Source organism: Epinephelus fuscoguttatus, linkage group LG2 (assembly GCF_011397635.1).
Source record: "Epinephelus fuscoguttatus linkage group LG2, E.fuscoguttatus.final_Chr_v1".
In the NCBI taxonomy this organism is placed as follows: domain Eukaryota; kingdom Metazoa; phylum Chordata; class Actinopteri; order Perciformes; family Serranidae; genus Epinephelus; species Epinephelus fuscoguttatus.
Window position 1 is genome coordinate 49,305,613 of NC_064753.1, and position 15,146 is coordinate 49,320,758.

Sequence of the window (15,146 nt, forward strand, 5' to 3'; positions counted from 1 at the left end):
AAAAACACACATAAAGCGCTTTACCTTCGGATTCAATACGTCAGCTCCCGGTTCGTCCAATTTGTTTCAGTGTCCCGTTGGTTGCAATAATAACGCGTCCAACATCGCTCAGTCCTTCCTTGCCTCTGTTTTGCTGAGAGTCAGGGTGTGGAATACACACGCATGGCACGTAAAGATGCAAAGGCATCTTTTAATGTAGATGCCATGCTCATTTCCTCTGGACTCACACACTGCTGCTTCACATGGATCATCACCAGGATGAGATTCATTTCAAAATGTAGATTAATTTTATTTTTGGATGCCAGGAGCTACTTTGAAATAACTTTTTAAATAAAGCAGAGAGGAGGTAGTTTAATGTGCTTTCAGTCTTTGAATGTGACAGAATAGAGAGGAAATGTAAATTCAGGTTTGTCAGCTCCATGTCTGTATTATTTCCTAATGTCAAACTGAAGCTGTGGTTAAATGTAACCAGAAGACTTTGCAGATGCAATAGTTCACTTATCATTCATATCCACCATATTTACTGTAGTGGGAGTTATAACTGGGAGATGAAGAGATGCATGGCATGCTAAATTATTTTATTAGTATCATGTGTGCTTCCTTTGAAAGCGAGCATGTAGTCTGCAAAATTCAAAACCTAATAAAAAGAAGTTTCTAAACACTTATTCAGTCAGTGTTTGTCTGTTCAAGTTATTTTATTCCATTTTCCACTAAGCTGTGGCTGTGAAACATCATCAGCTAACATGTTGACACAGCATGCACAAAGATATTCAGGTGGATGTGTGTTGGTGCCACATTAAAGGGACAGTTCAGATTTTTTGAAGTGGGGTCGTATCAGGTACTTATCCATGGACAGTTATTAAATACAGTAGATGGTGGTCTGTGTACTGCCAGTTTGGAGAAGCAGGGTGGAGTCTGACACAGAGGCTAAGAAATCAGCTTGGTCTCAATCAGAAGTTGTTGAAATCCAGGGTTGGGCAGTGACTTCCATCATTAGCCACCGATGAAAAAAGCTGCCCTTTCACGTTGGCATGATATGCGGCCGGTTGCCGATGTACTTGAGGTATTGTGTTCACGAGAATGAGACAGAAAAGGTCACAGTGGCCAAAATGTAATCAGTTCTTTGTTGAGTTCAAGGGGATGTTGGTGCCAAAATTGAAGAAATTCCCTCCAGGCGTTCTTGAGATATCGGGTTCATGAGACGTACTGGGACGTACTGATGGGACATTATGCCACCCAACCCATTCTCACTTCGAAGTTGGTGAAATCTGGCGCTTGGTCAGTGACTTCTGGCATCAGACACCGACAACAAACGCCAGTTGGCATGACATCTTATTGTGTAACTGGCCCAGTGGTGCAGGGTGAAAAGTGAAGGGACAATAAGAAAAGTCAGGGCAGTGGAAGTCCAGGTAGGGCGGGGCAGGCAGGAGGGGTGGTGGACGGGTCCAGCAACCAACAACTTTCACCCATGAGGCTGGTGTTCGCTTCTCGTGTGACTGTAAAGCCAAACCCTTTTTTCCCCCTAAATTCAACCACGTGCTTTTGTTTTTTGTTTTGTTGAAAGAGACTGCATCAATTAAACTGTACATTTCCTGTGAAAACAGAAGTGTATTTTGAAAACAGACAATACATGTAACAGGCTGAAGTTGACACGGCGTCCCAGAACATCAACAACCAACACACCCAGGGTACCTTGGACGTCATATGTGGACGTGGAAAGTCCAAACGTGGACATGTGGTACTGTGGAGGGTCAGCAACAAATGTATTTTATTCACCTTAAAAAATCAACATCATTTTAAGAGTACACTATATTTAGAATATTGTCTCAGCCTCACCTTAATGTCAGACAGTGATTTCAAGCTAGAAAATTAAGCTGTTTTATTGCTCTCTCTTCAAAGCCAGACTCCATTGCGAAAAACAGCGATTTAACATCAGTGAACACAGGAGCTGCTGGTCTACTGCTGCCGCCATCAGTTAGTGAGTTTGTGTTATTGTGTGACTTTGGTGTTACAAAAGGGTCAGTTCAGATTCACCAAAGTCACACAGTAACACAAACTCACTAACTGATGGGGGCAGCAGTAGACCAGCAGCTCCTGTTTTTAGTGAGCTAAAATGACTGTTTTGTCAGTGGAGTCTGGCTTTGACGAGCACATGACGGGGAACTGAAGCTGTTAACAGCTTCCTCATCAGAGTGGGCTGCCTGACAGAGAAGTGAAGCAGTCAGAATACCTGTATTGTAGCGTACACTTAAACTGATATCATTTATTTTTTGTGTGAGACTCTGTTTAGGTGGCTTAAATATGTTTTGCTGCAGACCCCATTGGTTAGCTTCCATATCGGACTCCACCCTGCTGCTCTAAACTGGAGGTGCGCTGACTGACATCTACTGTCTGTAATACACTGACTATGAATAAGCACCCCAAACAACCCCACTACAACTAATCCAAACGATTCCTTTAAAGGACATGTAGTGCATTTGCGTGTTTAGGCTTCTGTATTTTCACTTTTCAGAATCAGAATCACCTCTATTAGTCAAGTATATGTACACATGGAAGGAACTATTATGTACAAGTATATGAAAGATGTTATATTATTTGGCCTGCACACATGTTTAAAAATAAATAAAAATAAAATAAAAATGTCTATAAACAAGTCAAGTGTCCTGTAAGTTGTAAATTTTATGAATATTACAAAGACTGAGGCTGACATCCGCTGCAGCATCCTGCAGTTTTCATTTCTTTTATTGTTCCATTCATTTTCTTTCTCTTCGTATCTATAATAATCTCCCTTCACATGTCGTCACAACTTAATGTCTCACAAAAACGATATTATCTTTAATCTCTATTAATAGCATTTCTAAAGAAAGCTGATTTAACTATTCGAAATGAATAAAGTTAGTTATCTGTAATTGGGTTCTCCATTTGCTGGGAATAAAAAAACATGGTCTTGTAGCTCCTGTTCCTCCCAGCAGAGGCCAGCAGACACTCTGCAGTGTGTGAGACTGGAGTGCTGACTCACTCCTGGTTACACACATCTTTCTTTCTTCCTGAGGAGAGGAACCAAATTAAACTCCACAGTGATCCATCACCACAGCAGGAGGTGTCACTGCCGACCAGCCACAACCAAACCAGCGCCACAGCGTCTGCTCTGGAACTTTAGTGGAGACAAATCAGTGTTTACATGAACAGAGGAAAATTACTGAACGTCCCCCCCATACAGACATGTAATATATGACATATATGCCCCCATGTCAAGAAGGATGTTATCATATGTTACCTGTGAGATGATATATTATCATCATCACATACATACATCCTCTGGATATGTAAAGATGTACATTTGTAACATATTAAATTCCCACAGTAAAATTTCTACATGTAAATATTTAAAAATATCTATATGATTATTTTTTATGGTATTATATGTTGTGACCATTTATGTTAATATTTATGTTTATGTTCATGAATATAACATATATATAAAAATATTGTATGCTTATGTATGTTGTGGATGTTTTCTCATTAATTTTTAACATACAAGTCTATATTTATATTTATTTTATATTAACGTATATAATGTATAAATATATATAAACTATCTATATGATGATTTTTAATTAAATTTTATGATATCATATGTTGCTACCGTATATGGTAATGGTATATATTAAATTAGAATATGAACGTTTTTGAAAACAACATAAATACAAAAATTCTTTATGCTTACATATGTTTTTTTGCATTAATCTTTTTATTTACATATATAATATCACTACACGTTGACAGGCTTCAAGATGGATATATATGTACATAACATATATGTCTGCAATATAAGCATATATTATATATGCACATACATGAGAAATATCCATATGACGAATTTCTATACAATATTTTACGTTGCTACTATACAAGGTAACGATATATATTCAATTTCTATATTAAAGTTTATGAAAATATATTAAAAAATATCTATATGATAAATTTTTATTTGTTATTATATATTGCAACCATATATGTTAATGATATATATTTAATTTATATGTACAAGTTTAGGAAAACAACATATATACAAAAATATGTGCGCTTAAGTTTTTCTTAGGCCTAATAACTTTTGACATACATGTCAAAATATATCTGCACATAACATACATGTCTGCAATATAAGCATACATTATATATGAATATATATTAGAAATATCCATATAATAAATGTTTATACAATATCATATGTTACTGCCATATATGGTAATGATTAGTTAATTAATTAATTTATATGTGCAAGTTTATCAAAACAACATATATACCAAAAATATGTGCACTTACATATGTTGTTTCTTCATCAATTTTAAATGTACATGTCTATCTTTTATATTTACATATATAATATCACCAGATATTGACAGGCTTTGGGATAAATTCATCTATACATAACATACATGTCAACAAGAAATATATATACTATAATATATGAAAACTAATTTTGATACAGTTTCATGTGTTGCAACCACATTTATATAAATATTATATATACTATATGTATAAAATGACTATTTATGAGAGATTTATGGCAATGAAGGTATTATACATATATAAACATACAAATATGGGCTGGACATGTATATCAATATATTTCTTTTCTTTTTATGTACATATTCTTCATATGTTAAAATTCAGTTCATGTACATCTAATAAACTTCCATGTTGGCCAGAATGATGGTTATGAACGACTCTATAGAGGAAAAAAGAAATCAGATATCTGTCTTGACATTACAGTGAGATCCAATCAGTTCAATCCTAGAGTGATTTTCTTTTTTAAGGTAAAATAAACTAATGACATACACGCTCAGATGGCAGCAGTTTATTAGGTACACCCAGCTGAAACCAATCCAGTCTGATACAACACTCCCGTAATGAATCCGCCTTAATGAAGGTAACAGTGGGAACTGTGTATTTGTTTGTCCATTTTGACTCTAAAGACGACACAGTGGAGTTATAATGTTTGTCTGTTTGCACAATTAAAAGCTACAAATCAGCGCCCTGCAGTCCCATCTTCCCTCCCTGGAGTTCTCCATCCTCGAGCTGAGAGGCTCCTGATCCAGCTGGAAGCTGCACTGAGAACCTTGTTTCAACGAGGTGTTCAAACCAGTCGGCAGAAAAAATGTTGGCGTTGTATCTTTCTGCAAATCACAGATATGTGAAGCTATTAGGTAGCAGATATGTTGAAACCTGATGTTTTAAAAACACTGTTGTTGTGTGGTCAAGTTTGAACAGTGGTCTACAGGCGTCTTACCTGTGATACACCATCCACCATCCTCTCCACACCGCAATAACGTATTCGGCTCACATACTATGTCTACTATTATATACTACTATTTCAGATAGGTCAGGGGTCGGCTAACTTTACTATCAAAAGAGCAGGCCAAAAAAAGCTCTCAAATAATCCGCCAGGAGCTGTAAAACATATCTGAGCCTTATTATGAAGGTAACAATGAGTCTAAATTCTCCCATTAACATTACTAACAGGTCTTAATGAGCCTTTATTGATATGTATTACCACCAGGTGGTGACTCTGTAGCAAGCTATTTATGACTGTGTGGTACTGTAACTTTGCAGGGTTGGTGGTAAAAGCAAACAAAAAAGTCCACGCACTACAAAATTCTCTATTGTCCTCCAAGACTTTGCTTTTCAATCTGGAATCCATAGCTAGCTTAGCTAAGAAGATCCAAGACAAGCCATCACTAATGAGGTTCAGCAGCATTTAAAGTACAAGGTGACAGGCCATATGAGGCACATTCAGTTTATACGCGGATGACACGCAACTGTACATCTCTGCCAAGCCAAACGATGCTGCAGCTATAAACTCTATTACTGGCAATAAATAAATAGATGAGCAATATTTTTTTAAAGTTAAATGAAGACAAAAATGAAATACTGCTTGTCGATCCTAAAACAAAAACAGAAATGCTGCTTTTATGTTTTATGTCCGTTATGTCTATTTTCATGTGAAGCGCTCAGGGCTTATACTGCCCTTGTTGTAAAGCACTCTGTCCTGCATTTCTTGTTTGAAAGGTGCAACATAAAAAAAGTATATGATAATATTATTAATAACAACAATAATAATAATAAAGAGAAGAAGAGGAAGAATAGGGCGGCACGCTGGTGAGGGGGTTAGCATTGTTGTATCACAGCAAAGGAGCTCCTGCACAGAGGAACACAAAATTTACCCATATGAATCAGGTGGGTCATTATTCTGGGGTTCACTGTGCTGAATGTGGTGATATGTGCTGTTACTGTTCCAACTGTAGTTACTCAATTTTTGTCTTACTTATTCCTGCATGTATTTATTTCATCTTATTTTATTATTATTTCTCCTCTCATCACCATCACAGGTCATCCTAGTAAATATTCAAAAACCCTGAACAGCTGCTTTCTGTAGTTTTTATCAGACAAACAGGACGAAACAGTGACTTTGTTGGGGTGTGTGTGGGATTGAGTCCAGTGTGTGTGTTCATGGTAATGAAGTAACATGTCAGCCAGTGCAGCAGTGTGGCTCACTGATGTGTTTTAACAGCAGCAGAGCTGTATAGCACAGAGGAAGGAGATCTATCAGGCTGTAGATACACAGATACACAGATAGTACCTGTTGTGCTCGTTGGTAGCATCAATTCTTTGCTAATTTGTTGACTATAAGATAAAAAATATCACCAGATGTACCACTTAGATATTGTTAAATGTATTTTGTTAATAGTAGTTTTCATGTATGGCGCGGTGTGTTGACAGAACCGACCGCAGCTTTTGTTCTGCAGAATGAGCTCCATTCAAATGTCTTATGAAGCCTAAAATAATGTTTTTTCCACGCTGACTGTGAGCCTTTGTTGTCACTGTTGCTCTCTGCACAGCTGAAGCCTTGTTTAGCTCACGACGGGAACAAAGACGTGTCAGTTTAGTAACCAAAGCACATTGCCTGGTACTTGCAGTGACACTGATATAAATAGAACCTTTGTGAGCTACAGACTTCTTATTTTCAGACCCTTTTGTCTGGCAGAGTGTCGTTTAAAAAGAAGAACACGAGGGCGACTGGAAGTGACACTGATTACACTCAGTGACCCCTGATGGCTGTGCTTGGAGAACATTATTTACTGTAAGCGCTCACTGTATTTTCATGAGTGTGTTCACACATTTGAACATGAGAGTTCATCTTTGATATTTATATGTTTGTAAAATAAGTTCCTATAGGTTATAGGAAATGACATCCTCATCTTCACCGTCTTCCTCATCCTCAGTGACAGCAGGCTTCAGCTGTGTCATATAGGAAATATGATCCACATAAATTCTCATGTCCCTCTTTTCCCTCCGTCCAATGATGAGCTGTGACATCAAATAGCCACATCACCTGCCATCCAATCAAATGTTCCCCGTCCACAGAGCCACGCCCACCAATCCTCCCAGCTCATCCTGCACTGTCATGGTGCTTGCTCCGGATGCAGTTGTCATGGAGATGGAAAAGGGCTCAGCGTCCACTGGCGGCACTGTTACCATGGAAATCCCCGCCGCAGCAGCTGCCTCAGTGGAGCGAGCGGAGCCGGAGGAGTGTGTTCAGCACCATGGACAGCACGGCGCCGGAGCTGCTCCCCAGCACAGAAACTATCGCATGCTGATAGTGATCGGAGAGATCTCCAGCAGCCATCACCTGGACGCCGCCAGGAAACAGATCACACAAGGTGAGTCCACAGAGGAGAGGTCAGGAGGGCTGGTCAGAGTCACTGCAGCTGAAACATCCTGCTGCTCTGTTGTTAAATTCAACTGTCATCAAATCTATTTTCAACAGAAACAGTAAGTTGTAGGTGCTTTACTGTGTGTTTACATTCAGTTTTCAGATTTCTGTGAATTGTTATTTTGGTGCAAACAAAACCAGCAGTCAGTCCTTCTGTATGTCAATCCCTGAACTTCCCATGTTGTCAGCAAAATGCTTCAGTTTCTGATCCAGTGGTTGGAGAATTGTTCTCACACTTTACTTGTGTTTCAGTACAAATAGTCTAAAATCACTCCAGGTGAAGAAAAAGTCCTGATTTCAAAGTTATTACCAGCAAAATGTGGTAAAAATACTCATTATACAGAGTGGATCCTGCCAGTTTTCTATTAAATATGTAATGTATTATATATTATCAATGGTTAACACGTTAGTATCATTAGTAGTAGTATCACTATGTACACCACTGGTTAGTTTAACTGCAAAATACTGCATCATATTTCATAAACTCATCATATATTTTGCATATTAAAATTTTAATCTGGAAAGTAACTCATAACCAAAGCTGTCAAATAAATGAAGTGGAGTAAACGTTACATTTTTCATCCCTAAATATTTTATTAAAGTACATTAAATTGGATCTTAAAGGGACAGTTCACCTCCAAATCAAAAATACAGATTTTTCCTTTTACCTGAAGAACTGTTTATCAGTCTAGATAGTTTTGGTGTGAGTTGCCAAGTGTTGGAGATATCAGCTGTAGAGATGTCTGCCTTCTCTCTAATATAATGGAACTAGATGGCACTCAGCTTGTGTTGTTCAAAGCGCCAAAAAATACAATCAAACTACGCCTGCCACTGTATCACCATGCAGAAGGAAGCCTGTATCTACTGCTAGCTCCCTTAGCACCAATGAGCTAGTTAACGTTACAGCTCAGCCGAGGAGGACGCCATAAATGGTGGTTCTGTAAAGAGAAAATACTTCCTAGATGAAGCTCACAACAAAGTCTGTGGAACTTATTCAATATGTGTAAAATGTGGGAGGAATGTGTTATGATGCTAACAACTTCAGCTTTGTATCATACTTTTTAAAAAATCATAATTCGTCCAGATACTGTGCAGTCAGTGAAGTTATTTCAAATTATTCCATCAGTTTAGAGCCTCACAACTGATTCTGTTCAAATAAAAAAGCCACTGATGTATGGAAAAGTCCCCTTAAGGTGTCCTTGAGATATTGTGCTCATGAGAATGAGACAGATGAGGTCACAGTGACCTTTGACCTTTGACCACTAAAATCTAATGAGTTCATTTATGAGCCCAAGGGGACGTTGGTGCCAAATTTGAGGAAATTGCCTCAAAGCGTTCTTGAGATATTCACACAAGTGGACGCACTGACGGAAAACCCAAGAACATAATGTCATTGAAATCTGGTGCTTGGTCAGTCAGACACGAATGGAAAAAGCCGTCCTCTCACATTGGCACGATACGCAGATAGACGGTGTTAAGGGGACATGTGGTGAGACAACAATGAAAGTTACAGTGGCGGAGGTCAAAGTGTGGCAGGCAGAAGGGGTGGTGGGGTCCTACAACCAGTGACTTTCACACAGCAGGCCGGTGTTCACTTGACATTCATTGACGTTTTTTCCCCTCAACAACAAACATGGTTGGGTTTAGGACAAAAAACCCAACCATGTGTTTGTTGTTGAAGGAAAAAAACATCAATTCACGGGGTTTGGCTTTTATTTTGAAAGAGACTGTATGCAAACTGTACATTTCCTGTGGAAACAGAAGTGTAAACAGACAACGCATGTAACAGGCTGAAGTTGACACAGCGTCCCAGAACGTCAACAACCACCCAGTCAGCATTTGTATGTGGGGCCAATGTGGGTAGTAAATGAGCTTTGAAAATAGGCCCCTATATAGGATTGTCCATTGATTCCATAATGGCTCCATGCCAATTGCCCACATGGGTGGTTTTGCCTAAGTGGGCCCCACATGGGTTATTCTAGGGCCACCTGGGCACCAAGTGGGTATGGGCCCAAAGTGAACATCTTATCTTGAGCCTACTTGACTAAAACCACTCATGTGGGCAACTGGCATGGCACCATTATGGAACCTGTGGACAATCCCATTTTTGGGGCCCATTTTCAGCTCATTTACAACCCACATGGGCCCCATGTACAAATGCTGGATGAGCAACACACCCAGGGTACCTTCCATCCCTATCTTGATGTGGACTGTCCTTGACCAAACGTTGATATGTGACGAGGTTGGAGTGAGGACATGTTGTGCCCTTGGTCACGGCTATCGCCTGCGTAACTGTATCTTTAAAGCTGAGTTTTCTTCAAGACAAAAAAAAAGAAAAAACAAGATATTAGTCTAATTTACTTCATTTCAATCATGTACAATCAGCTATAAAGGTCATTTTAAATATTAGTGTAAAAGTAAGTGTTACATATTTTGTACTCTGTTTGACTTGTTTGTTTACCTCAGGAGGAGCACTGCTACCTTTGTGGCAACTGATCTGAATAAAGAATAAACAGAAATGCTTCACTGTCAGGCTGTAGATGTCAGTCAGCTGAATCTCTGAAGACAAAGGAGCTGTCACAGAAGCTCTGTCAGACACTTGAGTTAAATGCTTCACAGTATGTTCCTCCATCAATGAACGTTATTCATGTTTTTCTGTTTTTAAACAGGTTTGCGTTCCTGGAACGTCGATCTGACTGTTTGTGACCTGAACAAGGAGCTGCAGCTGTTTGAGACCCGACACACTGCTCAGTTTTCTTCACAGGTCAAAGGTCAGATTTAATTCATTCAGTTACTGTATGAAAACATGTCTGTCAGCAGTTACTGTACTTTATATTTGTGTGAAACGTGTCCATGATCTCCGTTTATTGCTTGGTGACAATAGCTGCCAGCTCTATCAGAGTCAAGCTGGAGGGATTTATTGTGTTGCTACCTGCCCATCATCTTATCGCCCATGTCTGCAGCTGCGTCTGCAGAGCGGATCAGATTGCATTCAGTCTGACAACGCGTCCTCTCTCCTCTGCACCTCCTTTGTCCTCTTTTTCCTCACATGCATGAGACGGTTCCGGGGGGAGCTCGAGACGATGCAGCCTGTATTGATCAGGCTCTCATATGCAGACTGCATGTCAGGGTGGGAATCAGTAAGGGCTGTATGTGAGCACTATGTGCTGGGGGAATATAAGATCAGGCCCTGAGTGGTGAATGGAGCCAGTGTTAATGTGAATGTGACTGCCCTGTGGGGCGCTGCTCGCTGTAGTATTCACAAAGAAAACGCTTGTGTGAACTGCATTTATAATAACTATTCAGCGTTTACTGTAGCTCGGTGGGGTCAAACTCAGAAGAGGAGATGCATCGGCTGAATAAATGGAACCGAGTGTTCGCTGAGGAAGGATTTTAAAAAGCACTTAGATCTTGGTGCACATCTCTCCTCCCACACACTTCTTTGGCTGCTACAGTTACATAAAGAGAAGAAATAAGCTGTTTGTTGACATCAGGGCTGTGAGTATGATTGTAATATACAGTTATCACAAATTACAAACAGAGTCTACTCATTTCATAATTAACTGATGATAGAAATCCATCTTAAAGGCACACTCCAGCTATTTAGTGTCACACTTTCATAAGGTTAAGGGACTTATGAGGGAAAGATTTAAAAAAAGAATGTTCAAGATTGAAGTAACAGAGGCTCTGATATCTTTGGGTCATTTCCCATAATGCAACACATAGCATTGTTTCTTCCTCCCTGACTAGTAAACGAACACGGGCCCTATCTTACATCATTGCTACTTTTAAACTGACACAGTTGCCATGTTCACGGCCAGCGTCCATGTTTTGTAAGGACCGTTTTTCAACGTTGGGCCGTCAGTGAGCATCTGTCGCTGTAGTTTTTGTGGTGTGTCGTACACCATTGGCCCATGTTGGCCCTTGTTGCTTTGTTTCAGCCACTTCAGCACGTTCAGTTAGTGCGTGAGTGACATCACTCTGATTGACAGTTCAGTTCAGTGCACATCTCGTCTCGTCAACAAAAATAAAACATAGATTTCACCTAGTTTTTATTATCAAGATCTTTTTTTAGCTCGTCATCGTCTCCTTTTTGTCTTGTAAAGAAAAGGTTGTTGACCAATAATATTCGTCATAGTTTTCATCAATGAAATTAACACTGCTGAAAACAGACCCCTTGTAAAACTTCGTCAGGGGTGAAGATTTTTGGACACTTCTCATATTCTTACGGGGAAACTGGGTTTTTGGCTTGTGACATCGAGGGTGTGCTGTTATCTCATTTGTGTGGCGTCACAAATGAGGTGACATTTCGTGTGGTTGCCTCTATCTTACTCATTACTCATTTGTTGCTCCACCTGATGAGCGCGCTTAGCGACCCAAATCAAACACACCTACAATGTTGCTTGACCCAGGTGCATGCTCGGTCAGACTAACATACTAAAATGCTCACGGTGGATCCACCAGTGGTGACTTCCACTTTCACTGAGATACTTTTACCTTCAGTAGTTTGGTGATCTCATGGCAGAGCGTCAAGTGTTTTTACGTTTTTTGAAAGATAAAGGGGGAAGAAAACCCATAAATCTGTGTACATGTGGACGAGACATAAAGCTCAGCAATAATGACACTAGTGTGGGATATGTTTGCCTGATGCCGGTGCTGAAAGTGTGGGGAGCCAGTCAGCTTCGACCATAAGACGAGAAACGTTTCTCCCAGTCATCCCAAAGCTGTGTAATTTACATGCTGTCTCATCTAATTCAAAGGTTTATTTTGGATTTTTGAACATGACTGACTTTGGAAATTTAATTTGAAATGCAAGCTGCAACCTTTAATGTCGGGCCAGAGGTCAAACTTTTGCCATTTGTGGTTTGCATGTTATTTGATGCTTCTTAGATCGACCCAGCTCTGCATGATTTCACATTACATCATCGTCTCACTGGCATCATCCACTCAGGATGCAGCGCCTCCTCTGGATCACACACTCCTGTTAACACCACACAGCAACACATTTGTGGATTGGTGCTTTTCAGCTGGAATATTTAACACTTTTATCACCTTTCTACCATCTGTCTCATGTAAAAGCCATCAGAGTCTTTGTTTTGACTCTGGCTGTATTCAAGCTTTCCTGCATGAATAATTCAACATCCTCCATTAAATGTTCTTTTCTGTTAAGAAACAATTATCACCAGAATTTTCGTACTTTTCTTCTGTCTCACCTCGGTCACAGATTCACCCTTTCTCCTCTTCCTCTCAGTCAGCACACTCTTTTCCTTCCTCATCTCTCTCCTCATGCTGCTGCTGCTGCTGTATTTCTCTCCCTCCTGATGTGGGGATTTTTACTGAAGCACAGAAAAAAGGTTCAGTGCTGCTGGAGACTCAGTGATGGCTGGCAGAGAGCATCATCTGAGCTGCAGCCTGAGCAGACAGACTGACAAACAGAATATTTCTCCTGTTAACCCTGCCTCTGCCTCTGCCTCTGCCTCTGCCTCTGCCGAGCCAATCTTTTTTCTGGATGCATGCATTTATACCTTGTGCAACATTCTCTGGACATGCAGAAGCTATATTATCATTTTGGTTACAGATTGCCAAAGATTGCCACCACATGAATCTTCCTGGTTGCAATAATTGATGTAAAAATGGTGTAGACAAAAAAGCTAATTTCTACACATCTGTTTTCATTCATAAATTGTCCACGCTGCTTGGTTGTAGTCGTAATTATTGTACAGTAAAATTACCTCTTTGCAGCTAAGACAAAGCTCTTTGCAGCCAAAAATAGCATCTAAAATGTTCATGCATTTAAGTAACCTGGTTACTGTTGGCTCTCTGCAGTAACATCATTTCTTTGAGCTCATATAAACTCGGAGCTCGATAACTGTGCTTGAGAGAGTACTGTGAGAGAAACCCATTTCCTGTCCATGTGCAGGCTTACCAGGCTCTCGCATGACAAAGACATTTCACATATAAAGTGTCGCTTTGACAACAGTGTGGCAGAATGAGAGGAACAAGTTTTACTCATGGTACATCTCTGTATCCAAATAATTACATCTTAAGTTAAACTAAAACAGAAATGGACAATGTACTTGAATAGAAGCTTATATGTTAAAAAAACATGTATGCACAGTATGTATGTAGAAGTCAATCCAATCGCCAGAATGAATGTTGGCATTGGTTGTTCATTTCTTCTGAACGTTATCATGTCGCAGATACATTGGAACTTCAGGTTTCAGCAGTGCTGTGGTTAACCAGTTTAGGCACAAAAACCACTTGGTTACAGTAAGGAGAAGATCAGGTTTTGACTTAAAATACCCACTTTTGGTGGCACAATCCCTGCTGGAAACACAGCGATGTCTCCATTAAAAAAAAAGCAAGGACAATACAATAAATTGGGTTACAAAAACACGTTTGGTGGCTAATAAGCTTCTAAACACACAAACAAAAACAGAAACAAGAAACCCAGCAATGTCTTATAAAAAAACAACACTTTTCATAGCACTATCCCTAGCAGGAAATGCAGGGGTCAACAGGAAATGCAGCGATATCTTTCATGGCACCATCTTCAGCAGGACACCCAGCAATGTCTCAGCAAAAAACAATCACTTTTCATGACATTATCCCTGGCAGGAAACACAACCATCAATAGGAAATGCAGCGATATGTCAGCAAACAACAACTGCTTTCATGGCACTATACTTGGAAACACAAAAACGGGTCACTAAAAAACACTCACATTTGGTGGCTAAAAAGCTTCAGAACACACAACGAAATTCCAGTAAAAAAAAACAGAAACAAGAAACACAGCAATGTCTCATAAAAAGCAACCACCTGTCATGGCACTATCTCTGGCAGGAAATGCAGCAATCAGCAAGAAACGCAGTGATACGCACTGTAAAATACAACTGCTTTTCTGGCACTATCTTCAGTAGGAAACACAACAATGTCACAGCAAAACACAAAAATCAAAATCAAAAATCACTTTTCATGAAACTATCCCCGGTGGAAACACAACAATGGGCTGCTAAAAACCACGCACATTTGCTGGCTAAAAGGCTTCTGAATACACAGCAAAATCTCAATAAAAAAACAGAAACAAGAAACGCATCAATGTCTCATAAAAATCACCACTTTTCATGGCACTATTGCTGGCAGGAAATGCAGCGATACAGTATCTTTTTGTGGCGCTATCTTCAGCAGAACACACAGTAATATCTCAGCAAAAAGCAACTGCTTTTAGTGACACTATCCCCGGTGGAAACGCAACAACAGGTCGCCATGAAGCACTCAGTTTTGGTATCTAAAAAGCAGCTGAACATGCAGCGATGACGTGCTTAAAAACAAGAAGTCTTGTTGTTTGTTGGTCGCTAACAGTGGTCTG

General features: G+C 39.6%; 2 protein-coding genes across 2 annotated transcripts in view; one reads left to right on the top strand and one right to left on the bottom strand.

The window, feature by feature from the left end:
- The window catches only part of tp53bp1 (tumor protein p53 binding protein, 1), a 37,821-nt gene extending 37,641 nt beyond the window's left edge, over window positions 1-180 (bottom strand). Inside the window, exon 1 of the mRNA XM_049593240.1 lies at window positions 25-180. The gene's annotated coding sequence lies outside the window, so the exon portion shown is untranslated. The remainder of the gene's footprint in view (window positions 1-24) is intronic.
- Window positions 181-7,486: 7,306 nt separating this feature from the next.
- Window positions 7,487-15,146, top strand: part of map1aa (microtubule-associated protein 1Aa) — a 61,092-nt gene continuing 53,432 nt past the window's right edge. The window contains exons 1-2 of the mRNA XM_049593216.1: window positions 7,487-7,724; window positions 10,447-10,548. Coding sequence (XP_049449173.1) covers window positions 7,496-7,724; window positions 10,447-10,548 — 331 coding nt within the window. The 5' untranslated portion in view covers window positions 7,487-7,495. The remainder of the gene's footprint in view (window positions 7,725-10,446; window positions 10,549-15,146) is intronic.